The sequence below is a fragment of the Chamaea fasciata genome, unplaced genomic scaffold, assembly GCF_029207755.1.
Source record: "Chamaea fasciata isolate MVZ Bird 193981 ecotype frontalis unplaced genomic scaffold, bChaFas1.0.hap1 SCAF_13, whole genome shotgun sequence".
Classification (NCBI taxonomy): domain Eukaryota; kingdom Metazoa; phylum Chordata; class Aves; order Passeriformes; family Sylviidae; genus Chamaea; species Chamaea fasciata.
In genome coordinates, this window is record NW_027094098.1 from 7,848,073 (window position 1) to 7,874,898 (window position 26,826).

Here is a 26,826-nt window from a genome sequence, read left to right on the forward strand (position 1 = left end):
AAAGTGTGATACAAGAGAGAGTCACAGGAAAGAACATCAGAGAGGAGGAAGACTGGCAGTAGTTTTTAAAAAATCCCTGTCAAAAGAGTTGGAGGAAGACAATTTTATCTAAGGATGCCAAGCAAACGACAGCCTGGGCTGGAACAAAGCAGCCTCGGGCAACAGGTAGTGATGGAAGGATCCCTGACAGTAGCTCAGGAAGACACTTGCCCCTTTCATATTATCTAGACTTTGAATGAGATAAAAGCCAAAAATAAGTGTGTTGATCAGAGTTTCTTTGGGTTTAAGGAAAAAAAAACAAAACAAAACAAAACACATTTGTGTTAAGAATAGGTTACCCTTGTGTTTAAACTTTTGTTTTCAAAACACACAAGTGAGCACATAGGGCCTTCTTATTAATCTAAGGGTTTTTTTTGTTTGTTTTTCTAGAGATTAACATTAATTACCTAACCAGTATAAATAGAAAATACCAATATGAAAGGTATGGTACTCTTAGATCCCCAAATCCTGGCTGAATTTGACCTCTGCTTCCTAGATCCCAGTTATTTTGAATTGCAGTTCTCAGCTCTTTGTGTGATTCCTCTGGCATTACTTCATGTATTCCTTTAACCTCTTTACTTAGTCCATACCTATTTCCACTGCCATGCTGTCCAATAACAAATCCTCATGTTATTTTTTTAACATATTATAATTGTTTATAGCTTTATTTTTGCAGGGGGACAGAATCACGTTAATGACAAGAGAATATACCCTCCCTTTGTGTCTTGGTGCATTACAAAGAATCTACAGGTAAATTCATATATACAACTAGTATTTTATTCCTTTCCTATAGCAGGGTTTGTGCTCCCTGCAATTACAATGAAAATAAAATAGATATACTATGTCAGCTATCAAAAGAGAAGGAAGGAATGAGTACCTCTTAAAAAGTATAACAGTCTATTAAATTAGGCAAAGAAGATGAATTTGAGTGGAAACAATGTACTTTTTCTGCTCAAATACTGCCACAAATCTGACTCAACATAAGTGCTTTATTCAGAATTAATGTCAGGAGCCAATGGCCTGATGCTCCTACTCCCTTTTCCTATCACAGTCTTCAGCATTGAGGAACCCTCGCTCATCCCTGGGCTTTGAAGCGCATCCTCAGCCAGAGATCCATATCCTATCACACACCCTTGAAGAATTTGATGTCATTTACCTTCTTAACTACTATACTCGTGTATAAGAGTAGAACAAGCATTCGAATTATAAATAGCTGTAGACATTTCAAACAGTCAAGTCTTTCAGTAAACTGCTGTAAATTTAGAAGAGATTATTGGATGTATTAAACCATGTCTTCAGTGCCTGCTGCTGCTCTTCATCCTTTCTGCTACAAAGTCTTTTAGACATTGCTGTAGATTTTTGGCTTTACCTAAGGCAGAGGAGCCTGCATTCCTGTTTAATCACTGTGGCCTGATGTGCCTAGCATTGTTTCCTGGGATATGGAGTGACCAGAAGCCTGTGGGTCACAGGTTAAACTCTCTGGGATATGTGCATACATTTCCAGCATTAATCCCAATTTTGATTTTCAGGATATTCAAGAACTTCGAGGCTCAGCTGAAAGAAGTGTATTGTCCTATTATAGAAAAGGGGGGATGGGAGGGGGAAGCGTATAGAAAACAGTTTTCTGAAAGGCAGCCTCTTTTCTGCCAGAATAATTTCAAAATACCACTGGAATTGCAAGTACAATTTCTGTTCCTTGCACCTCTAAGTGGACTTGACTGTGGATTCAAAAAAATGTACCTGTTTATTCTCTAAGGGAAGAGTATTTAGAATAAGTGTATGCTTACAATTATGGTAATGCTTAGAAACATCAGTTATGAAAGGATTTGGTTTGGGGGGGGTGGTTTTTTTGTTTTGAGGTTGTTTTTGTATATAAGTTGCAGGAAAATCTAATGAATTGTATAGAAAATGCATGATGTTTGCATTCACATCACATTGCTCCTTCTCTGTTCACAAAGTCTCATAAATGTAACCAAGACAGATCAAGTTTCACTGAGAAAATTAGCCCAAGAAAAAAAAGCAGAATTCCCTTCCACTACCACCCTTTCTGCTTCTCTCATACACTCGTAAGAGAAAGACTGAGGTAATATCAGCTGCACAGAGAAGGAAGAAATTAGGTCCAAACTTGACATTTCATGCTACATGTAGATTATGTATTTATGAGAGCTTTACATGTGCTCATATTTGTCAATAAAAATGTGACTCTACTTAAATTCACAGAAACTGTGAAACACACTGAATATTGCCTTTACTTTTTACTTATCCACTAAATTTTGTCTCCATATGTAGAAGAATGAAGATTACCTGTCAAAATAAAATGCTGTAAGAATGAAATATACAGCATGTACTGTGGGAAAGTACTTGGTTTCCCTACAGAGGCAGCAGCTGGTGTGCACTGCTCACAAGTGCTTATTTTATTCTGCCAGAAAAATAAAATAGTTGATGGCATATTTCAAGTGAAGACATCTTGAATTTTTCACATGCTTAGTATTCACTGTTTTTTACTTTAATATTCATAAGTCTTCAGTGAAAATTAGTACTCTTCATACTATAAAAGTTAATTTTCATCTCTCTTTCCCATTCAATGTAATATACTATTACACAGCAAGGAAATCAAGATCTCTTTTAAATTCAGCTTCAAGTATCTACACACTTCATGTTAAGCTGCTATGCTTAATTTAATATCTGTGCAGGACTGGTAAACATTTTACACAATGAGTTATGTAGCCTAAGGGACAAAGCCACAGCACTCAGAAGGTGGTATAATAGGTCTGAAGGATGACTGTACACTTGAGAGGAGGCAGAGAAACCCAAAGCAAGGAAATCTTTACCACAATTGCCAGAAAATAATGTAGTCACTATGTGAGCACACCCTCTGGCACTCTCTTCTGTTAGGACAGGAGAGAAGTCTACAGTACTGTCATGGTCCACAGGCTACAAATGTTCCCAATGTAGCTTTGTATTCAAAGCTTTTGACAAAAAAGGTCAACAGCTGTGGTTCGCTGCAAGTCTGGGGGCAATAATTCAATGTTTTAATGACATAAATGACAATAGTTTTTCAACAAGAGAAAGAACAGAGAGAGGAGAGACAGCAAAAATGGAAAATAAAATTAGTCTTATTTCATTTCCTTTCTACGTTACTAGTTGGAATAAAACATAAAATATTGTTCCAAATTCCCTCAAGTGCTTGAACTCATTCTTCAAAATGAAAAGCGTTAATTACCTGCAGCAGCTACATCCATCCAACGCAACAAGATTTCATTTAGCCGGTCCAACCTCCTCAGAGCTGCTATTGGACTTTCATTTGGGCAGTGAAGGGAGGGCATGCATGTTATTGTGAAAAGACTCAATCCCAAATATGCAAACAAAAACTCCTCAGGGATCAAAGGGAATCAGATCATTAATATCATACTTGCACACACATTTAAAATTTTATCGCTAAATACTGGCACAGATAACAAGATTCTATAACTGCTGCACATAACTCTGAGAATGCACACAGCATTTCCAGACGTGATGTAAAAAATAAGTGTCTAGTGAAGACAAAATGTTTCCTACATGATATTAATATTATCATTTAGGATGAGCCAAAAAACATCATTCTGCAAGTTCAATTAAACTGCTTGGGAAACTCTGGGATCAAAATATTTACTAGATACAGATGTTATAAACTTACAAACCAAAAAAGCCTTTTATAATTCTTCCTTCTACACTTCTACCGTTTTCCTAACATTCCTACCATTTTGTGATGTGCTTGCGATTTTTCACAGAAGCTCAAAAGGTTCAGCTTAACCAATGGAATAACTTTCTGCTCTCTTGTTCTCATAATCTCTTTTATCCCCAGAACACGCCTTCCACCACTGGCCATGCGTGTCATCTGCATGATCCTTTTCTCCTTCAGTGACACCAGCAGCCTGAGTGCCACAGTTTTGTCTCCAGTGTGATCCCTTGGAGATAAATTCTCTGGTCCTAATGCAGATTTTTTTTTTTTTCTTCCTGCTCTCAGATTCATAACAAAGCCAATAAAAATGGAGGGTCTGCTCATGGAGTCAGTTCCACACATACTTGTCTTATGGAGGTGAATAATCCTGCTGATTTCAAAAGAATGACAAATGTGCATGAAGTTCAACATAAGTGTAACTGATTGCAGGCTCGTGGCCTGGATGCTGATCCCAGGATTTGGCTCCAGCAGCACAACGTTATGCAGCTTGTGCTGATAAGCCTTATTTTAATATTAGTAAAGGGGGTATGGCACAGAACGTGTCTGTTAAAAGGTTTAAAATACATGTGTATTTTATTTAAGAAACGTTGAATTTCTGGGCAACCTCCCTAAATTCCTTTAGTTTGCTGAACAATTAGAATCAGCTTTGGCATTCTTGTGTAATGACGCAGCGGAGAATTAAATGACAGACCATATGTATATGAAATGCATGTAAATTCATACAAACATGCAATAAAGTTAGGCATACTATAAAAGAAAAAAATACAAAAATATATGCTGGTTTGTGCACACAGGTTTCAACACTGGTAAAAACCTGCTGTGCTTGTCTATGAATTTATCTCAACTTCCCTCATCTGTAGAACAAAACAAATGTTTAAAACTTTTTTTTAAACCCTCTTTTTCAAAGAAAGTGCACATCTGTTCTGGGGTGCAAGTCTGACCTGAATTTGCACGCTGTATAGCATCTTTCAAAACTTTTTTTTTTTAAACAAATTTCAATTTTTCAACAAAAATGTTCCTAACTATCCCCATATAAGGATAATTTTTATACACAAGAAGACACTGAGGCCCAAACTAGCAACAAATACAGAATCCTAGGAAAAGGAAGCAGATTTCTGTCTTATCTGTGTGCTCAGGCACTTTTCTCAAGAGTCTGAAAGCCACACACACACAGAGACACTTGTGCAGGCAATCAGGGGCAGTACTGAGGTACAACATTTTAGTCATGGTGTCACCCACAGAGAACTCTTGGCTTACAGAATGTCACAAGTATTCTAACACCCACAGCAAGATGTCAGTCTGCTTACAAAGCAACCTCTCAGAAGCACAGGCAGACCTGATGATTAGCTTCCCATCGTTTCACTGGTGCTGCTTTCCTGACATTCCCATGGGACACTTGACCCAGGGCTGGTGTGATCCCCACGGGAGCTACGAGCCACACAGCCCTGCCTCACCCAGCGGTCCTGGCAGGGAATGGGGAACTTCTCCTGCTGCTGCTCCGTGGGCAAAAGGCATCTCCAGCAACTGTCCAGCTCTTCCTGAGCACGGCAGTCTGAAAGAATCGCGCACTTCAGCAGTGCTGATAATGCTGGGAAACAGAGATGGAGAGAGGGGCTGTCACCTGCACAGCCAGAGCACAAGGAGGGGCAGCTCCCACTGCTCAGGGGACAGCAGAGAAGTGACCAAGAGTGATCACCCAGAGCAGGCACCTCCTGGGCTCCCAGACTGCAGGGCCAGAAAAGCTGGAGCCCTGCAGTCCTGCTCCCCTGGACCCTGCAGTTTGCACCTCGTGATAAATTCACTGAAACTGGCACCACACCACCCTTTGTATAGGTGACTAGTTTTGGAAACAGGAATGACACTATGGCATTTGTAATCTCATGGCTTAGTTGTTGGTTATCTTTTTATACAAATTGTTAATAAAAGCTTTGCTGTCATGAGCTGCAAATTTTGAAGTATGTCAGTAGTTTAGCATAGAGCTGGAAAAAAATTAGAAAGTTAACCTGCATTTTGAGAGAAACCACTAATCTGGAAGAAGAAAAAAGCACAGCAGATTTTGGAAACATTTTCCAAAATACTTCAGGCCAGAATTTCCACAGGGTTTCTGAACTATGATCACAGCATTTATGATGTATGTATGATGACTTATAACAGATTTCCATCTAGCCTAAGGAATTTACTTTCCTAATTTGTTACATATCACAACAAGAAGAAAGTGAAAATAGCTTTTAATGACCACCAATGAAGAAAGATTTCTAAAATACAGACCACATTGATCCATGACAATAAGGAACAGGGCTTGAAAGAAATTCTCCCTCAAGTGCTCAAAAAATCCTCTCCAAAAGCAGCACTGATTTATCACTAAAGAATAGGGAAATTTTAAAATAAAACTCCATCTCTATCCATCCATCTATCTGCTTTATACATCAATTAGGAAAAGAATAAATCTGTACAGTCCATAATCTAGATTTAAACACCTGCTAAAATAAAGTTTTGTTAACAATTCTATAGTTGTTCACTACAGTTGTTATTTCAATAAAAATAATTGATAATTACCTTTGCCACAGAAGAAACTCCTAATCAAGAAAAAAACCCAAACTACCCAAATCCAGATATTAACATTGGTTGAACGCATTAGCTAAAGCAATCATCCTTATTGTGGAAAATTCTTCATCACTGTGGACAATCCTACCTGAATAAGGAACACTTCCTTACGGTTAACCAAGGTAATCTCAAACTAATGCGTTTTTCCTTTGCATACCTCATTTCCCCATGAGCTAGTCCAAGCTCTCATCTGCTACTGCAGTTTCCAACTGGTCTCAGAATTAGAACAGACTCTTTGAATTTATGAGTGTCTGTTCGGAAGCTGGACAACTTCCAGGACACAAGATATGAACGTGACCTTCTGATCTGCAGTCAGCAGTTCAATACTGCTCTGGGAAAAAACTTTCAGGGTGTTCAGGGGAAACACAAACTTGCATACACTGGACACAGCCTGTGGGCACTCTGTGCCCCCAGAATTCTGCCCAAAACAGTATAGTTTGTGTCCATACTTCTGCAATTGTACAGGCACAGGGAAATATAGCTGAATCTGAAAACTACCTGTTAATGATGCAAAGAATTTATAATAATGGACATGGTTCTTGCTTCAGAGAATTTTATATCTATTAAAATGAAAGTTGAGTTGTGGAGATAAAAGAAATCACACTCCTATGCAAGCCATGACACTAAGAATTCAGTGATTTTTCCAGCAATTACTTAAGTCACATACACAGCAGTAATTTTTCTTCAAAAGAAACTTGTTCTATGTTTGTACACTTGCTGCATGGATGGGTGATGACAAAACTAACACTGCTCACAGATTTTTGCTGTAAAACTATTCTGTTTACCAAAAACGTAGGGAAAACTACAAGTTTTGCTGTTTGAAAGTGTATCCTATCAAACTACTAAAACAAAATATAGCTCATTATTACTTTCATTAAAAAATGCCAAGTGGATTTTAAGCATGGAACTTTATATTTCAGCCAGATGCTATAGATATACAGATGATCACTAAAGGAAAAAATCCACTAATGGCAGATCCCTTCATCACAGATATCTGTCACTGCAGATTTATCAGTTTAATTATGGCATCCAAGAATGCTTGTGCAGCTGTTTTTGTTATTATTACATACCCAGTCATAGTGCTTAAGCTAAAAGCTTTTCAAGGAACATCCTTTACTCACAACTACCTGTTCAGCAGCTCCATCCCCACAGCAGAGCAGAGCTGCTCATGCATTTGGCAGAGTTGGGAGTCATCCGTGGCTGAGCTTTGATAGTCATGCTATGCCCTTCTACCCAGAAAGAAAGAATGCAACTCATGTACCAGTAATTTCCTGTATTTTATAATTTAGATGTTCTCTTAATGCTTAGTTTCATGCTGTAATATTAATAATTATTAATTTATTTATGAGGAATTAAAAAATTAATCTGTAAGCTTCAAGAAACTTCAGAGCTGCCATTGGATATTTCCAGACCTTCCGTATCCAAACTGAGGGTATAGAGCAGGAATGCAGACTACAAATTGAAAACAGATAATAAGTGCTTTCCTTGTGAATGACACAAAAGCAGGGAAGGATTTAAACAGCTCAGTGATTGGCATTATTTCAGTGCTTCAATAAATCATTCCTGGTCTCATACAAATTTAAAGTTGCCAAATACTATTTTTTATTCTTTAACTATTATATTCTTAAGTCATGTGGTGAATGGATTTAATAAATAAGTGTAACTAAGGAATTCAACTACCTCAACCAACTTCAATTTATATTTTTTTTTGGTTGAAAGAAAAACAATTACTATACTCTCTATTACTCCTGAATCTTTAACTAAATGCAAGATAAATGTAGATTCAATATTAAACACATATAAATGCATTTCATGCATAGGCATTTTGTATCAAAGACATTTATAAACATTAAGTAACAATTATACATCAAGATTTTCATTGGTGATAAATTCTAATTGAGGAAAAAGTTAGTCTAGAGAGCCCTTTAAATTTCTATTCATATTTCTTTATTAAAAGATGTGCAATATGTGGAATCTTGTAACAGGCTTGTATCAAACCTCATGTACAGTGGAGGAGGAGGTCATATAAAATGGACCCTCTTTCAGGTATCATCAAGATTCACTTTTTATTAACTAATTAAGGTATGCAAGTTAAAAGGATTTACTCTGACTGATTAAACATTTCTGCACATATTTTTTTTTATTTATTTACATATTATATACAGACATTCTATATTGAATAAATACTCATTACTGAAAATGTTGCTTGAATTGCACATATTTATTTTATAGGTCGGGTTGTGATGAGTTTAATGTTGTCTGGAAGATGCAAGGCTTCAGTTATAAGAGAAATTCCTATACATGCGTATATGTATAAAATGGACTCTCCATAATTTCTTTATAGGAATAGTAAATCTCTCAATATGAGGATAAAGGGAGGTGCTGAAATTCTGACTTGCATAAATAACAGAAAGCAAAGAACAGAAAAAAATAAAAATACAGTCAAAATTAACTAGGAAAATAAAAAATATTAAATACTAGGAAATCTGAATATCTGACAAAAATCACTACAGGGAAAGCTTTGCTTTAGACTTCTAGAAAGCCCAATTCAATCAAACAACAGTTGGCAAACTGGAAGCTGACACATCAGCCATGTCCTGTCCAGTGATTTCCATCATGGGAATAAATTTACCATATCATAAAGCAGTGTGAAAAATGCCCTAAATAAGGAACTGTAGTGGAAACCATAGCCCCCCCTCTCCCCATTTGTTATTTACATTAAAATAATGCCCAGAGGCTGTAAACAGGATTGGAACCTGGAAACGAGTTCCGACAGCTCTTTGCACAGTGTTGTCTAAGCTTGTTTAATTGGTATGTGTACACAAATGAACATGTTTGTGTACACACACACACAAACACACACCAGCCCTGCTTACTGCACATGCAAACATACAGGGCTGATTTGCATACTCCAACCCCTGACTTTACACTATCAGGATCACAGCTAAATACATATTTTCGTATCCTAAATAATTCAATGACCTCTTGGTCGGTAGGTGGGCTGAGTAGACACTTGTTTGATTTAAAAAGAAACTTAGCCCAGAATCATCTGAGACCTGCTAGTTTTGTAAGCAAAGTCCAAGTACTCATTGGGGAATAGATGCCATATACATTTTAGCATTACTTCTTTTCCTCACTCACTATATAAATTCATAATACATAAAGAAAATTTCAAGTTATACTTCTTTACTCATTACTTGACCAGTACTTTGACCATGGGATAAGGTGGACATATTTTTCTGCTGCTTTCTCATTGCTGAGCCCCTGTAGCAAATACTTGATCAAGACTAAAGTAAAAATCCTTTAAATAGAATTTTTCCTTATACCTCATGTTAGAAGACATGAAGACATGGAGTCACAGCAGCTGTGTTAATTGGGCACGTAAGAATGCCCTTCAATTCTGTCCAGATATACAGAGCATTATGTTCCACTGTGGCTATCAAATCCATGGATGTTCTTAGCCTGGACACACAACTCCCTCTGTAAATCACTTTGCACCTTGTGACAATTTAAGTTTTTTATCTGTGTCTGCAATCTGAAGGGGAGGGAAGTCAGAAAGATAAATCTACAGGATATCTTAGTTCCATGATGAGACCTCTGTTAATTAGGTCCTCCCCAATCATCACCTCTTTAATTGGCATTTTTGTAATATCAGGAAGAGACGCCTAAGATTCAGATGTCTGATGCTGCATAAAAAGGCCACCAAGAATGCATAGCCCTGTGCCAGCAGGGCAGGCTCTATTGACAACAGAATTACTTCTTGTTTTACAAACAAAGTCTAAGCAATGAAGTACTTATAGTGTCAGAAGTGGAAAAAAAAATGGGGGAAGAAAAGAAACAGAAAAATTGTCACAAGTTGTTTCTAAAAAAAGAAAAGTTCCCCAGCCAAACGGACGTACCACCATCAGCTTAGGAAGACAGAAAAATAAGAGGTCTGTACAATGGGAAAACTCTGAGCCCAGATGATGAACTCTTGTTATGCCACAGGTTTCTAGACAGAATATTCCAAGATATTTTCTGTTTTAAGATGTACAGATTAAGACTTCAGAGTTACAATACACAACAGGCATGCATGAGCTTTCGGTAGGGTTTTTATTTTGGGGTGTCTTGCATGTAGAAAGACTAGGAAAATAAATTTAAAACACTTCAACATCTCTTTCCTCCTTTCTGCCTCTTATTCACTACCATTTTTTTTTTCTAGTCATGTAATATTTGCCTCATGCTCCTTTTTCATCCTAAGGAGCCATATCTTCTGGAAGAGCTTACCTGCTAATAATCTCAACCATTGTTTAAAAAAAAGAATCCTACAGAATTCCATATTCACAATATTGTTCAACTATGTACTAATGCATTTATTGATGCATTCCTTCATTCCTTTCAAGCAAAATCTGATTTGGCCCTACATCTTATGTTTCTTAAAGATAAACAGGGCATTATTAAAAAAAGTTCTTGTTTATGCATAAGCCAAATGCACCTTGGTGAATATGACAACAGTTCTTATTTATGCACAAGTAAATCAAGGCTGTATTTGCACTATATAGTTTTAAGGGTCTTCTGACAGTATGAGTTACATTGATTCTGTTAATTGTTTAGGAAAGACAAGAAACATTCAGCTCTTTGATAATATTTTATGGCATGAATGACATTAACTTTAATGACATTAACTGGCTTTGATGGTTATACCACTTGCTCAAGATTAATGTTTCTAAATATTTTTAACGAGAATGTGTTCTAAATAAATTCATCTAGCACTACATTTTATTCATCAACAGAACTGCTAGTGATTAGAAGCTCATGATGTAGCCAATAGAACTGTCTGAAACTCTACACATCTTAAACAGAGAAAGAAAGAACAAGGGAGGATGGAACATTTTTTTGGTTATCTAGAACTGGATATATTTAAATGAAAAGATTGTTTAATAGCCTCTCAGGCTATTGATTTATTTCACATTGAAGGGATTTTGTCCCACATACAAAATGCCTGTTAAAGAAAAATATTTTTTTCTTAAAACCCTCCCCCCAACCTTTGGCTGAACACATAACTTTCAATTTAGGAGCAGGTGACAGTGAGATATCTCCCAAGGGCAGAGTATTTAGACTTTTACAGAACTAAGCAACCCTGTTGTGATGAAAGCTGGACATTCCTCCTTGCTGGGATCAAATGAAAACATTGGTGTTTCACTAAACTTTGAGATTGACAATGTAAGTTTTACAAGAACCATTAAACATTTATCATCACATCCTGCAAATTGCATTTAGTCAAGGGAAATAGTTACATAAAGCAAACAGTCTTGCACTCAGTAAGGAAAAAAAAAAAAGCAGAAACTTCTTAAAAATGGATGCATATTTAAGAATGATGCCTCTTTATAATAACCTGTCAGCAATAATGGGATTCCATAAACAGGAAATGGTATTTTTAAAAAAAGAACAAATTATTATCATCTCTGATGACAGAAACTACATACTTTCTTCCTTCTGATTATGTTCAGTAACAGGAAATTGTGAAGGTCAGAAGAGAACAGTGGAAGTTTCTGTAACACAATGGTGGCAGAAGTTGTGGCCACTGGAGATCAGTAGGAAAAGGCTGAAGAGGCAGGAGAAATGATGTAACTTGGGAAAGGGAGGTTTTAAGTTTGGAAAATGAGGGTTTTAAGAGCCTCTGCAGGTTGTAAATGAGGAAAGGGAGAAGAGGCTGGAGGTAGGATTGAAAAGAAATCAAAAGAGCCTGAAACCCTGGAAGGAATATTGCAACTGGAAAAGGCTGTAGAGGGAAAGGAGATAAGAGAATGAAGAGTCTCTAGAGGCTCTAAGAAAAGAGACATTGAAATCCTGAACAGAAAATTTTAAAAAAGCAAATCTGGGAAAGTAAGGATAAGGTGCTTCCTTGATTTAGAAAGACAAAGTTGAATATGAAGCATATCCACGCAAGTGTTGAGATATTAGTAACTGGAATATTGCAACATTTTCTGTTTAGAAAATTTCTCTTAATGACATGAGGCACATTTTCTTTGACAGGAGTGGTTGGCAGACTAAAAGCTCTTGGTACTCAAGAGGAAAACTGGAAGACTGATTTGGAGAGAGAGCACAGTTCAGGATACCTTGGATGTCAAGAGTGTAGAAATTTTGAAAAAGACAATAGAAAGTGATATTTTTGTTTGGCCTAGAAAGTCTAGAATAGGAAGCTTCTATTTTTTAGAACAATGTGTCACAACTCTTACAGGTACTAAACAACATGAACATTAGCTAAAACAGATCAGTTTTAGGAACACATGCCACCCTTTAAACAAGCTTTTAACTGCCTATACAACCCATTGCTAGAAGAGAAATTGCCCTCATCTGGAAAACACCATATCCAGAAGTGAAGCTTGGTCTCATTGAAACATAGACAAATATTTGTGTTCAGATGATGAATTCACTTGCTTGTTCTAAAGATTCATTATTTGATTCTGCATCTATAAGAAAAACAAATTTGCACAAAGGTTTATCCCTACTCTATTTCAATAGTGCACAGAAATCTGAAACTGTTGGAAATGCACAATTGTGCTTTATGCAACAAAAGCCTATTTATAAATTATGACTCTATACACAATATGCCTTGGGGATTGCTCCTGCTCTAATCAAATACTTTTGCAAATTTGTTGCCAAGAACTGAAAAAGTATTTACCTGTAATAGGTGAAAAAGGGATAGTATCAGGTAAAATGTGTTTTCACATACACTGTGGATGTTTTATTCACTCACTAGCCAGCTTCTAAAGGTTCCACAAAAAATTAAATCACATAGCTTAAATATTTGTCTGCAAATAACACTGGTTAAATAACTCTGCAACATCTGGTTTCCTTTTCTGTTTGCTCTTTGAGAGATTTTTCTGAGTATAATTAATCCTTATAAAAAGGGAATAAAGCAAGTTATTGTCTTTGGGAAGCTGATGAAGTATATTACAACAACAGAGAAAGGGACTGTACTTCATTCTGCACAGCAGAGTTAAGATGCCCACAAAAAAAAAAGTTTATGTTAATGTGAAAATGGTACTTGGAGCTCAGAAGTCTAGATTCACTTAAAAAATTTAGTAAAATGAAGTACTAAGAGTAACCACAAAGCTGAAGTAGAGATTTTCAGCAGAAGGACAATTTGAAGAGTTGGAAAATAAAAGCACAGAGAGACATGACAGGACAGTTTCTGCCTGCGTTGATTTTCCAGGGCTCTGTGCCAACACAGACTGAATTTGTGGGCCAGAACAGATAATCAAAGTGAGAGAAAAAACCCAACATGTGAATGGTGCTTCTATGGGAGCTGTGGTAACATACACAAGTATTCGCACGTTCATGACAGTATTGATCTAAGACCAAAAAAAGGTTTTGTCCTCCCTGTATCAGTCAGTCTGCACAGGAGAACAAAGCCACGCTCCTAAGAAATCATCTTTGAATTGAGGATTCATTACTGTAACGCTTCAACCAGCAGACCTTGACAGGGCAGCTCCAAACCAAGCTGTTTAAAAAACTCTACATCAAAAAAAGTCTTTATTATGCTAATTACAGTAGGCAAAACTAACATAACCCCATCTTTCTTTTAGAAATCAAAAAAACTTTTGTCTTTGTGCTCCATAAACATAGGTTAAACATTAAAAGGTCAACAAGAGGCACTGAATCTCGTTGACAATACTGTTCTACCCTCCTGTTTCTGTTTCGAAAGTAAGAAAGCAAGAAAGAAAGATTAGAAATAATACTAAATTTAGTAAAATCTTTTTTCCTGCTTTTACAGTTCAGGTACTTGGTCCACACATAAAAATAAATTAAAAGGTGGATTTTTTCTTCCCTTTAAAATCAATTCTGTCACCTCATCAAAATCACCAAAGGTGATTCATGTTGTTCTTAATTATACATTTATAATGCATCATAAAATATTATCTACTTTACATTTCTGCTTTGAGGCTCGATGTGAATTTGCCTTGTACACCATAAAGTCCTACGTTTGTAACTTTCTTTGTCACCTTTTATAAACAAAGCTTATTCTACATTTCAACAAGATATTACCCACAAAAGGATTCAGACTTTATGGAAGAGGCTGGTCCAACCTCTTTGCCACCTACACAAGCAACCAGCTTGAACCTCAGATTCCAAAACACAACAAAGAGCTTGACTTTTTTCAAAAAACCTCAGCAGGACTCGGGATGTAACCTTCGGTGTCCCTCAGCACTTCTGACTGTACAATATGTATGAAAGAAGAGTGGGTTAATGCACACAAGAGTCACACAATCATAACAGTCTAACAAATGTCCACTGCTCATTGTATTCAGTTTTATTAAACTCAAATTTTGCAACCCTCTTCACTGTATCCTAAGAATAGGATCTAGGCCTGCTGCATACCTAGATATGTATTGGACTTTGCTTGCTGGATCAAATTAAAACCATGAATTGGAATTACCAGTTTGGCCAAAATTTATTAGCAGCTCTAGGTATGCCGCATTACACCGTTTCCAAAAGTCAGTTTGCTACAGGAAATCTTCCCAGTGAAAATATGCTTTTTTTCAATATGCTTCAAATTTCTGCATTTTTCTGCATCAATTTGTTATGGAACTATCTTTCATATTACCCCTGGTTTTATTTTCTTTGGTGCTCATTTTTAAGTAGAGTCATAAATGTATTTCCATTTCATGCTATTCCCAGTTACGAATAAAATGACGGTACTTCCAAGAAAGAAAATTACCCGGGAATCTGTTCTGCATTTGTAGACAGGAGAGAGGCACTTTGAATGGAGAAGAAGAATTAAATTAGCCCCAGATATAGGGGCTGAATACTAGCCATGTGTTTTTGAAGTGAGTATCTGCAAACCCTTTCCTATAGATCCTTTATCGTCTGAACTTTATAACAATAATGGCATAATCTGGTAAAAAGTTCACTGCCCTACAGCAAGCACAAAACACTTTTTTTTTTTCTTCATCCAAAGAAACCACTGGTCTTTGAATAAAATATTTTTACCTTCCCCCACGGCCACCAGTTTAGAATGAAAGCATATTCCATGTTTAAGATTCTATATTTACTCAGTTTAAATATTTATGGGTGAGATGTATATACAGTATTGAATAAAACAGAAACCAGATTCATTCCTTAATGAGTGAGAAAGAATAAACTTCATGTGGGACAAAAAGTAGTGCTAGGAATTGTCACTGCTTTCAAGTCAGCAGCCACAAGAAATGTTGTCTTCTCAACTACTGTACAAAATAACAAAACATAAAGCAAGTGTTATAAGTTTTTCTTCTATATGATCAGATTTTTTGCGACAAAGGTTAGAATGTTCAAAAATGTGTTTAAATTTATTCAGCTGTTCTCATAGTTTCATGTTTCACTGGGCTGCTACACTGCATTATGTTCCCATATGACTAGATTAAAGCTATCTAACAGGCTGGTGAAGTTATTAGTCCAGCGCACTGAATACTGTTCTGCTTGTTTAGGACCTTCTTCAGCAAGTATTGACAAGCTGCAAGTCAGATTGATTTGGTTTGGGTCCTTTTTAACAGGACATCCATGGTGTTTTCAATATCAGCACTTCTAAAGAGTGCTCTTCCTCCAAAGACACTGATAAACTAAAAGTGGTGTTAAACCCAGTTGTAGGGAGTCTGGACAGCCCAAGGGAGAGGTAATGGGATACAGACACTTTAACCTTTAGGTCATCAATTTAAATTCAGCTCAAGTTGATCATGACCAACATTCCCACATGATGAATGTTTGTTAGGCTGTGTAAAGAAATAGACACAATAAATATTGGTGGACACATTACCAAGGTAACTGATCCCTTTTGGTAATCTCAAAAGAATACCTACGCTCTGACAGGTCACCAAACAGTCTCGAGTCCTCTGCTTTCATGGAATCCATCATGACTGCAGACTCCAAAACAATGTCCTAACCACCATCAAATTACTTTCAACATGTTTTGTTGCTTTTTTCATTAAGCGGATGTTTCAACCAGAAGTATCTTCAGCAGAGATCACAGAGTTAGCTTATCATAATAAAGTTGAGTATGCAAAGAATACAAAAGACTCTATTGAAAAATGGCATTAAATTCATTGTTATAACCCAAGTACTACTTTTAGGCGGATTTGGTTGAACTGTTAAAAGAATGGATAAAGGAAAAACAGAAAAACCCAAGACAGTTGACAGGAATAACCAGAGGCGTGGAAAGACATTTCTATATGTAGTCTGAGATTGATATTTGGTTTAGAGTCCAGATTAACAAATGTTGCCTGGTATGAATATATAAAATAATGATTATTACAGGCATTTCTTAACAGCCTGGGGGTTATGAATAAAGCTAAGCACAAAGGTTCTTTCCCAACCTATAAGAATTCTGGAGATTTCAGAAAGGTCTTGTTAGTATTAGGACAAATCCTTTCACAATTTTCACAAAAGCAGAGATAGCCAAGCTATTACAGACAATAGTCTAGTGGTAAAGACAGTTGCCTTGGATGCATTAGATATTCAGCTGGATTTAAGTCTCTATTCAGCTAGATTCAGAAAAGGAAATTGAACCAAAGTCACATGTCTTAAAGGATAATGCCCTAACTATTAGGCTCTGGGTATTGTAATGCAGATTTCTCTCAAGGTTTCTTTTTGAACAGTTCCATTTCCAATAAATTATTTATTTGCCATTTGAAATTAAAGCTTTCTAAAGGAAAAAAAAATTTAACTACCCTTGACATGAGAGAGGTTTCAGGTTTGATAAAGCAGCACTGTCCATCAAAAATTCTGTTAACTTTAAAAAAATCCCTTTTAGTTTTAATATTTCCAAGAGCAGATGCAAAAAAAAAAAAAATCAGACATTTGTAAATAATCTTTTTCCTTTCTGGCAACACTAAAAAGAGGACAGCAGGACCATACCATGCAACCTTTTCCTCCTCAAGATATCACATGATTTAAGGCTGAGGAATCATTACTACTACTACACAAATCACCCTCTCCTATAAAATAAAAATAACAAAATATGTAATAAAATTAAAAAGGTTTTTGTGTAAAATTGATCAAGGGAAAACACAACAGCATTCACACTAAGTTTTTTTTCCTAACTGACAATGAAGTTGACTATTTTTATAGCTGGGAGGATAATGTCTTTAATGTGGGCTTTCACTAACATATGAGTCATGTTTACAGTGATTTTTCCTTCCAATCTATAATCTTGGAATTATGCTGTTCCCAAATGAAATAGCAATTTTCATGTGATTTGAACTACAAGTCTGTTTTTCTTAGCTTGTTCCTCTGTAGCTGATCTTGCATTTGACTACTGCCTCCATCAAGATGCTTATTGATCACAACTTAGTTATGGTAACTGCCTTATGCAGGGCTTCCCAAATTACACTGATTGAAATCAACCAAAGCCATGTAACATAGCTTATCCATAATTATATAAAATTTATTCATTTTTTGAGACCTCTACTCACCTCCCAAGTTTACCAGTCCACCAACTCATAGCTTTCTGTAGCAATGTTTCTTCCTCCCCCTTCCTTCTCAATTTTCCCATTCTGGCTTTCATCCAGTCCTCTCTACCTTTCCCTGCCATCATGTGGATTACTACAGTGTGGTTTTTCAGCTGTTTATCCCAAATTCATAACAGTGGTATCTAAAGACCCCCTTTAACACACCAACACACACCCACTTTAAAGCAATTAAGTCCACACCCCGCTAAGCAGTTCCCTATACCAACGCACACAGAATCATGCAAATGATCACAGTCTTTATCAATCTAACTTCTGTTCACTGGGAAAGGAGAGACATTAATGTTACACTGAGAAAATGGTTAGCCCTGCTAAAGCCAGATTATGGGGCAGTAAAAGTCCTGTGTGTGGAACCATAAATGCTGCCAAAGGAACTGCACTACACCATGAACAACTGGGTACAGACTGCGTCCCTCCTACTTCAGTGTTCTCCTACTACATAAAAAGTTCCCTTGCAATGAAAATAGATACTAGCAAGGCAGAAAAACACTTGTCTTTAAAACCAACCACCTGTCATGGAGTTTCTATTCCCACCTCCACCATCCCCAATTCACAGTATTACAAAGCAGCAATAGTTCACGTTTGGATTCCAAGCTAGGTGATACATCTACTGCCAGGAAAGTAATGTGTAATGAATCACATTATTCCTCCAGTGTTTTAAACAGGTAGAAACAATCTACCTAATCTGCCTAAAAATCTACAGTTCCAATTTTATTCTGCGTGTAGGTGTTCAGCCTAAAAATAATGCATGGATGTAATTTTTGAAATTAGTGTTTCTACTAAAAAGAAAACCAGACTCATCCTAATTGATCTTAGATATTGACTGATTCACCAGAATAATTCCACTGTGGTAGATAAATACATTTGCAAGAATAAGGGCCTGCACTGCAGGACTTCATAAAAACACACATATGGGACAAAAAAAGAGCCTAGGAATTAAGTCAGTAATTTTGGCAAACTTTTGTTTTATAATTGCAATGCAGTCAATTTAGTAGGCTATTCCTAAGTTCAGATCTAATACACACTGCTCTACAGTACTGCCTGAAGAGCATTAATGTGTTCAAAGCAATTTCACAATTTAAGCTTCAAAACACACTATGTCTGTCTCTGGTTCATTACTGTTGATGCATTTTTGAATGACAAATTCTTCCTGTCATCTCGCCTAATTATAACACATTCTTTAAAACTTAACTTTTGTTTGAAAAACAGGTCTACAAAATTTCTCAGTTCTACATTCAAAAGAGCTGTTAAATTAAAAAAGCCTAAAAATGTAGAAATTCAAAATGGGCCGTGAGAAGAATTCAGGCATGTATAGCCAAAACGGTGATCCTGAAGATGTTTCTGGTGGCAATAAAGGTTTTGATGGTAATTCAGGCCAGACACAGAAGCTGCCTCCCTGTGCATGGCCAGAATTTACCTTCTCAGCCAGGGTGCTTCATCTCATGGCTCAGCTTATGCCCAGTCCTGTGGGGAGCTGCACAGTGACCTGAGGAGTTTGACCCACCAGGTGCTCTCAAAGCCAGCCTAATCAACACCAACCAGATGGGTCTCCTACAAAATACTGCAGGTGCTATTTCTTTCTAAAACGGAACATAAGCGACAGTCATTCCCAGCCTGGCAGCAGCACTGCTCACCCCAGAGGCCAAAGCCCCTTGTCCCATTCCTCCTTGACCCAGCAATGTCTTTTAGCAGAACGTTCCAACCAGTTGGCTGCAGGCTGCAGTAAATGCTGGGACAAGGAGAGGGAGACATCAAAGTTCTACCACTGAAGCTCTTTCATTGTACAGAAAATAATTCAAGATTCATTGGGCTGGAGAAAGAACACAAGAGGGAGCAAGAGTCTGTAGCCTAGTGATTTGGGCACTCAGCTGGGAAAAGGAGTCCTGGGCTCCTGGCCTGTGCTCCAGAGAAGGTTCATGCAATTTATCTAACAGCCTTTCAACAGTCTAAGTCTCAGCTTGAATCTGGCCATGTTTACCTTCCTGATCCAAGTCTATAAATAACACTTTGTTTGCAAACATCAACATATATTTTGTATGCTTTTAATGCGAAATTTCAAATAGGAAACATCAATAAAACTGAAATGTGCCAAAACCTGAAAGCTTCTTTCATATTCATTTTACTTTATAAGTACTTAAAATACAAGAACTTATCTGTGATCAGGTTAAAAACACTATTAAAATGCAAATACATGATTTTACCTGTGTCAATAATGCTGCTTTGAATCACTAAATTGGAATTTATTTTTTCATCTCATCTTTCTCAGGATGAGGTAAGATTTTAAAGAAGTTATAACAATAGTAATAGCCTTCTAACATCTTTATTCTGCTCAATTTCTGACTCTCACTTAACAGTATTTTCATTTGCTGGTTCTCATTCCCTAGCACAACAGTGCAATGTCATGCAGGCGACTTTAAATCTAAGCAAGGTTACCCTGAAATTCCCACTCCAACGATTTCATGGACATATTTCTGGTTTTGCTAAACATTCTTTTCATAATAGCTTCATTTTGGGCCTAAGCCTACATAACAAGGTCCCTTTAAATAATATTCCATGCCTTGAAACATATTACAAAAACTGTTATATCAAGGGGAGTTATGCAAGGGCTCTCTATGGTTTTAGCATATTTACTCTGTCACGCCATGTGTGAGACTGCAGCCTCCACAACAAAACCTTTACACACTGAAGTCATTATCTCTGTGAAGTCTGCAACTGGCATTTAAAACTTATTGATGGCCTGGGTATTGGTGGCTCAGTAGGCAGCACTCTTGCCGGAGGCCCAGGAGGTCAGGGGTTCACATTCTGCTCAAAGAACAAGTTGGACATATTCCAGGTTTGTGTGTGGGCTGTGCTACACTCCTAAAGGGGCAGTCCTTAGGACAGTAAGCAAAACCTTGACTTTTTTGGGGATATCAAAGTCCTCTTGCAAAGGGAAAAGGAAGAGTAAGAAGAAAGTTTAACAAATGAATGAGCACTATTGCACTGGCTGTGGACCTGGATTTGGTTGTGTGCTAAACACAGAATGGTCCGGCTCGAGTACAACGAACAGTGTTAAACAAGCTGCCACATTTTAGTCTCTGTGGTCAGCACATGTTCAAGGGAGAGGTACAGACTCAGGCATGCTCAGTGTTAGCCAACTTCCTCAATAGCAGAGTGACTTTGGGTTCAATTTCACACCACAGAACTATGAAAAATGCATGTGCATTTTCAGCAAGTGAGCAGTCCAAACGAAAATGCTTTAACACTGGAGCTATTTCGCACCCATACTATACAATCACTGAAAAAATATCCAGCCAAATATCCCGGTCAAAACTAGCAACACATATAGAGAATAATATAAATGAAGATTTGACCTGCTCTGGTGTTAAACTTTGATACTTGAATATCCCAGATGTCTCCCTCCTCCTCTTCTTCTTTATAGACAGGTAAAGATGGATCTCTTGAAGGAACTGGGGATCACACTCTAGGCAAAGGTTGGACAGGTGATCAATGTACAGCATGAGATTTTGCCGTGGCTATGTGCCTCCAACAGTGACTGGATCATCTGGTTTAGAAAAACAATTCAAAATTGTAATATTTTCTAAAGCACTTACAAGTAAAAAATTAGCAAAAGGGAGAACATGTACTTTTTATAACATGGAATATATCACAGAACTTCTTCCCATAATTATATGTTTAATTTCAAAAATTCATTCATTTCTTACTTAACATGTAGTTCATTAACTTTTCAATTCCTTAGAAGTCAGCCTTGAGAGGATTGCATCCCATTTCCACTGGCAGAATGGGTTCAAAAGTTACCAGTGTGATACGCAGTTAATCTTGTAAGTGTCAAAAAAATTTTTTTTGGCATCTCGATTTAGACACAACCCTACAAAATGCCAGGCCCAGCCCATTCCTTTATCAGGTTTTGGAGTAAGCCAGTATTTATCAGTCAAATGGGATTCTACTCTGCAGTGCTCTTCAGGAGGTAAGCACAGAGGTTAAAGTTTGTTAATGAAGTTACATCTCCCAACACTCCCTTCTGTCAATAAAATGAAAGAGCATTTTCTAAAGGACCATTCAGAGAACTGGAATGATACCTTTTCTTCTAGCATTTAGAAACACCATCTTTTATCTACCTATCTTTTACATGCTGCCTTTTTTTTTTTTCTTTCCCCATCACGGAAAAACAAATACTGCCCTCCTTCCCAAAAATATCCATTAGCATAATGGATCTTTAGGTTTAAGTTTGGTGAAATCAACCTGTATTTAAGCAACAGTGTTTACACACAGTAAAAGAGATAATTAATTACAAGCATCATGACATCTTTAGGCTATCACACAATTGATGTATAAGCAATGAACTGCTTAAATGAAACAAGATATTGATGACATTATTTCGAGTTCAGAAACAGAGGAACTCCTAACATAATCCCAGTGCAAATTTGCAAAGAATTATGCATTTATTTTGTCACTAAAATATGAAAAGGAGCTATTTCAAGGAACGAAGGATGTCCTCTTAACCTGCAACAACAAATTTGTTTGTTTTATTCTCTTCTCAGTAAGAAAGCAATTAGGATTTTTTCCAATAAAAATATCCTTGTCCATATATAAACACTCCTGGTAATCATGTAATTACCTTACCCAATCAGATTAAATTGCTGTCAGTTGAGTTCCCACTGTTGATTAACTTTTGTGTACTCTGAACCTAAATGAAGTCTTTGGTAAAGTCACTTAGTCATTTACAAAGGTGTCTCTATGATTCCAAAAAGGGTAACAGCAATATATTATTTGCTATAATCATCAAATATCCAAGGTCAAGGATAGATCAGAGTGGAACCCTTTTTTAAAACCCGAAGAAACACAGAATTAAGCTATGTTGCTTATTTTTGTGTTTCTTGCCATGACTTCTAAATGTAATAGTAACCTTTGACCCCCCATATTAAACACCATAATTATGTAATTAAAACTAATTATGCAATTTAACATACATATTTTTGTCCTACAACAGGCAGGTCAATTACCTCACTCATTGACCTTGGAAGCTTTCACAGTTTAAACAAAACAATGAGGCTTTCAATTAATTTTAAAGTACAAACAGAGAAGGAGCAGCAGAACTGCAAGTCTTCTCTCTGATACTGCATGGAGGGATCACTTACAAACCTCTTCACTTTGGATTCCATAGATTAAATCCCTTGATAAAAGCTGTTAAACATCTTTCTTCTATGTTGCTATCATTAGAAATGTAAACACATTTGTGAACAAATCACATACACACATCACTTGCTAAATGCAAGAAAGGAGACCAAATAGTACATTTTCTTTGTCCCAGTTCTTTTCTTCAGTATTGCTCCCTCGGCTTTCTCCCATACTTCACTGCCTCTATCTCTGTTTCACCTCCTCTTTCTGAAGCCTTTTTCTTTCCCCTATTTTCTTCATTATCTTCTCTGTTTCATTTCTAGCTGTAAATTTCTTCATTACATCAAACTGCTGTAGCTGTTGTCTTTTCCAGTTTCCATCTGCATCCCTGACCCCATTCACAGGGCTTCTCAGCAGGTCTTGGCACCAGGTGGCTTCTGATGATGATGATCCAGATGAGAGGGAACTTTGGACTGCAGAAAGCTACTGCTGAAGCAAATATGGTACATGCTCTAAAATGAATTTTTCAGAGAGAGAAGTATGGTACAAGCGAGAGACACTATGAAATTGTTGAAAAATGTTTCACCTCAATAATATCTTTTTTCTCTTAAAGCACTTTGGTAAGCTCTATATACTGCACTGAAGGTTTTTCAAACTGAGAACTCAAGAGACTCATGCAATATTACATTGTGTCCAAAGAACTTGCTCAAAGAATAAAATTAGCATCATCATTTAACCACATGTTTATTCTTCAGTAAACTAAATCCCATTCTCTAAAGAATAATTCTTAAAGCAAGTATAAGCCCAGGAGCTCTGCATTAAAAAGGATCATGTTCTGCTATCCTATTTTTTCAATTGTTATATTGACCACAAATAGGTCCAGCAAAGTAAATAGGCTTAGGTGTGAAGTAAAGGGACAGACCACATACATATAATTATTCCCTATATATATACACACACCATATATATTTATATATATGCGTACATACATGCATACATACATATACCAATCAAGATTTAAGCTGTTTTCTCTAAACCTTGTTTCATGTGAGGATCAGAAAATAGCAACCAGAAAAACATATATGAAAATCTTTCTTGACTTCTTGAAAGTATGGCAAAAATACCTACAGTGCACTTTGTGCTTTGGTGTTGCTTTTAACACCATTTTTGACGTCCTTTCAGTTCTCTGCTTTAATTAGGCCTGACTTGCCCAAGGAGCTTGAAAAGATTTCAGTAAACCCCTGACATAATGGAAACAAGGAGCACTGAACTCTGAATGAGGAGTTACAACAGGAAAGAAACAATTTAGGATGGTAGCAGGCCTTATTGCAACATTAAACCTCAAATTGGAACTGATTTACACAAAGTAAACCAATATATTGAAATAGTGCTCCAAATCTCTGGACAAAAGTTCGAAGGAAAATAATACAGTGCATGTGTAGAAATTCTGTCCAAGGGACTAGAGGAGATTATTCCTTATATTCTCATTTAACAAAAAGGTTCCTTCTGTTTTGAACGGAACATTAAAATTCTAATTCAGCTCATAGAGCATCCCAAACAGAGCAGCAAAAGAATCTGTGAAGCAGCCCAAATATGGTGCTATTGAAACAGAGTGGATTAGAGGAATTGGGATAGAATCCTACAAGTGGCTAAGCAGCAGCAGGAGGTCAGCTTCACAAACAGCAGGATGCTGTTCCTGCCAGACGCGAGTGACATAATACAGGCAAAACAATCAAGATTTCAGCTGATAAATGTATGCCTGAGGAGAAGGCCTTGCTGTAGAACTTTCATAAGCAACAAATATTTAAAGAAATTCTGTAGACCTAATTTACACAGGTGAGCATTTTTTCTTATACAAACATGTCACGTTAACCTTGTAGAGCAGAATTCTTTATAATATAAAGACAATAATTTTAAGAGCCTAAATGTAGAAAATATAGGAGCCTTTACTCAATTATTCAGTAAATGGATTAAACAAAGAGCTTCCATAGTTTGATGCAGCTTCAAGCGTGTCCCAAGCAACTCTGTGTACATTTGGATAATACACATCAAAATAGCAGTTCCAAGTACCTAGGATATCCAGAGAGAATAATAGAATCCATGCAGCCCCATTGGTTATTCATAAATTGCATATATCAGTAGTATGAGACAAGTTTCAAGGATCTGAAGGGAACAGTTGAATTTGTAATGAGACATTGAGATATTAAAGTAAGAAGATCAATAAATCATTTTGGCTTCTAAATTTTATGGTATTATATTAAATCAAACTTTAATTCTAAAGATCTATTTTTTCACTTCTACTATTTTAAAAATATCTTTTAAATGGCTGACATTCCACTTGTTTTCCATTCTATGATATGAGCATTTAAAAGAAAATTTATTCAATCGCTTCTTAGCTAGAGAAATGCAAAACATCATGTGTAAAGCATTTATCTGTCTACCCCAAATTCTTCTCTGTCTTCCACAAAATATCCTTTTGGGCTAAATACCTTTGCAAGTCTGCAATGAATTGTGATTCTGAGGTCAGATTCCAGCCTGGAGTAGAGAGCAAACTTCCCCTAGACTCTTAGGACATTGTGAAGTAAGAATTTCTACGTGGTGCAGCTGTTTTCATTCCGAAATCAAATTAAGAGGCAGTTGGGCCTTTGAGAACATGAGCTACAGTGATTAAGGAAGCAGGACAGAGAGAAGGCCAACCAGAAGCACAAGGGCACAGAATTCCCCTGCCATGGCTTGGGCAATCACATAAGAACACCATGGCATTGGCAGGAGACACCTGAGGACACTCTGTTCCCTGACCTTTCTCCACATGGCCAGGAGCTCTCCTATGATCTGACCACGCAGCGGGCATTTCACATCACAGGGACCACGAGAGAGGATGTCTGTATCTTGACAACTCGATGGACATGTGAATAACTACAGCCACTTCTGCTGGAGAAAGACCAGATTTCAGAGCAGGCCAAACTTTTGCTCTCTGGCTCCAGTCTGTGGATCTTGTTACAAGCTGGCCATCTGTGATCTCAATGTGTATGATTTCTGGAGATTTTTCAAAAAACCATATAATCAGGAATTTGAAATGACACGGAGAAGGCCACGGCATTCAGCAGTTCCTGCTCCAGGCCCCTGCTCAGCTGGAAGAGGAGGTGATGCTGCTTCTCCCTTACCTGTAGGGCTGTTACCGAAGCCAGAGGCATCTTGTTCTCATCCCCATGGGCAGAGGGACTTATTTACATGCACGGGTGTGCTGCATGCACATTTATAGCGCCTTTGGTACAGAGCAGGGCAGCTCAGTAAAAGCTGATTAAGATATTGTGCTGAGCTAAAAACTGGATTCTTTGTGAATATCCCTGTTTTGGCCTTTCCCCAAATGTCTTCCTTTTCCCCCAACAAGTGAGAGAGGACAGCTGGAACAGACGAACTTTCTGTACCCAAGAGACTGTTTTTCTTTCCTTTGAAGGTATTACTTGCCTGTTATTACATTTACATAAAGGATCCTTATTCTTTCCCATATATAGTAAATTGCACTCCTGTATGTGAACATTGTGTAGCCATTTCCCCAAATACAAAACAGAATTATCTTCACTGTCATTCAAGCCTTTCTTTTTTCCCCATTACAAAGAATTGATGCAAATCTATTTTTGTTTGGTCTGGTTTCTGCTGACAGCAATTAATTCTAAAGCCTCAGCATACAGACATACAAGAATCACATATGCTTTTAATCTACAAGCAAATTATCCAATTATTTTAGGTAAACTTTATGATCACAACCATCCTTACCAACTCTGATATGATAGGCTATTTTCTTCTTAATGGCTTAAGACTAATATACACTGCTATAGGGAATATACTCTTCAACATTCC

At 37.0% G+C, this 26,826-nt stretch overlaps 1 protein-coding gene across 1 annotated transcript in view; it reads right to left on the bottom strand.

The window, feature by feature from the left end:
* The window catches only part of ERC2 (ELKS/RAB6-interacting/CAST family member 2), a 421,289-nt gene that overhangs the window by 38,027 nt on the left and 356,436 nt on the right, over positions 1-26,826 (bottom strand). Inside the window, exon 19 of the mRNA XM_066195344.1 lies at positions 21,201-21,391. Within this exon, the coding sequence (XP_066051441.1) occupies positions 21,388-21,391 (4 nt within the window). The 3' untranslated portion in view covers positions 21,201-21,387. The remainder of the gene's footprint in view (positions 1-21,200; positions 21,392-26,826) is intronic.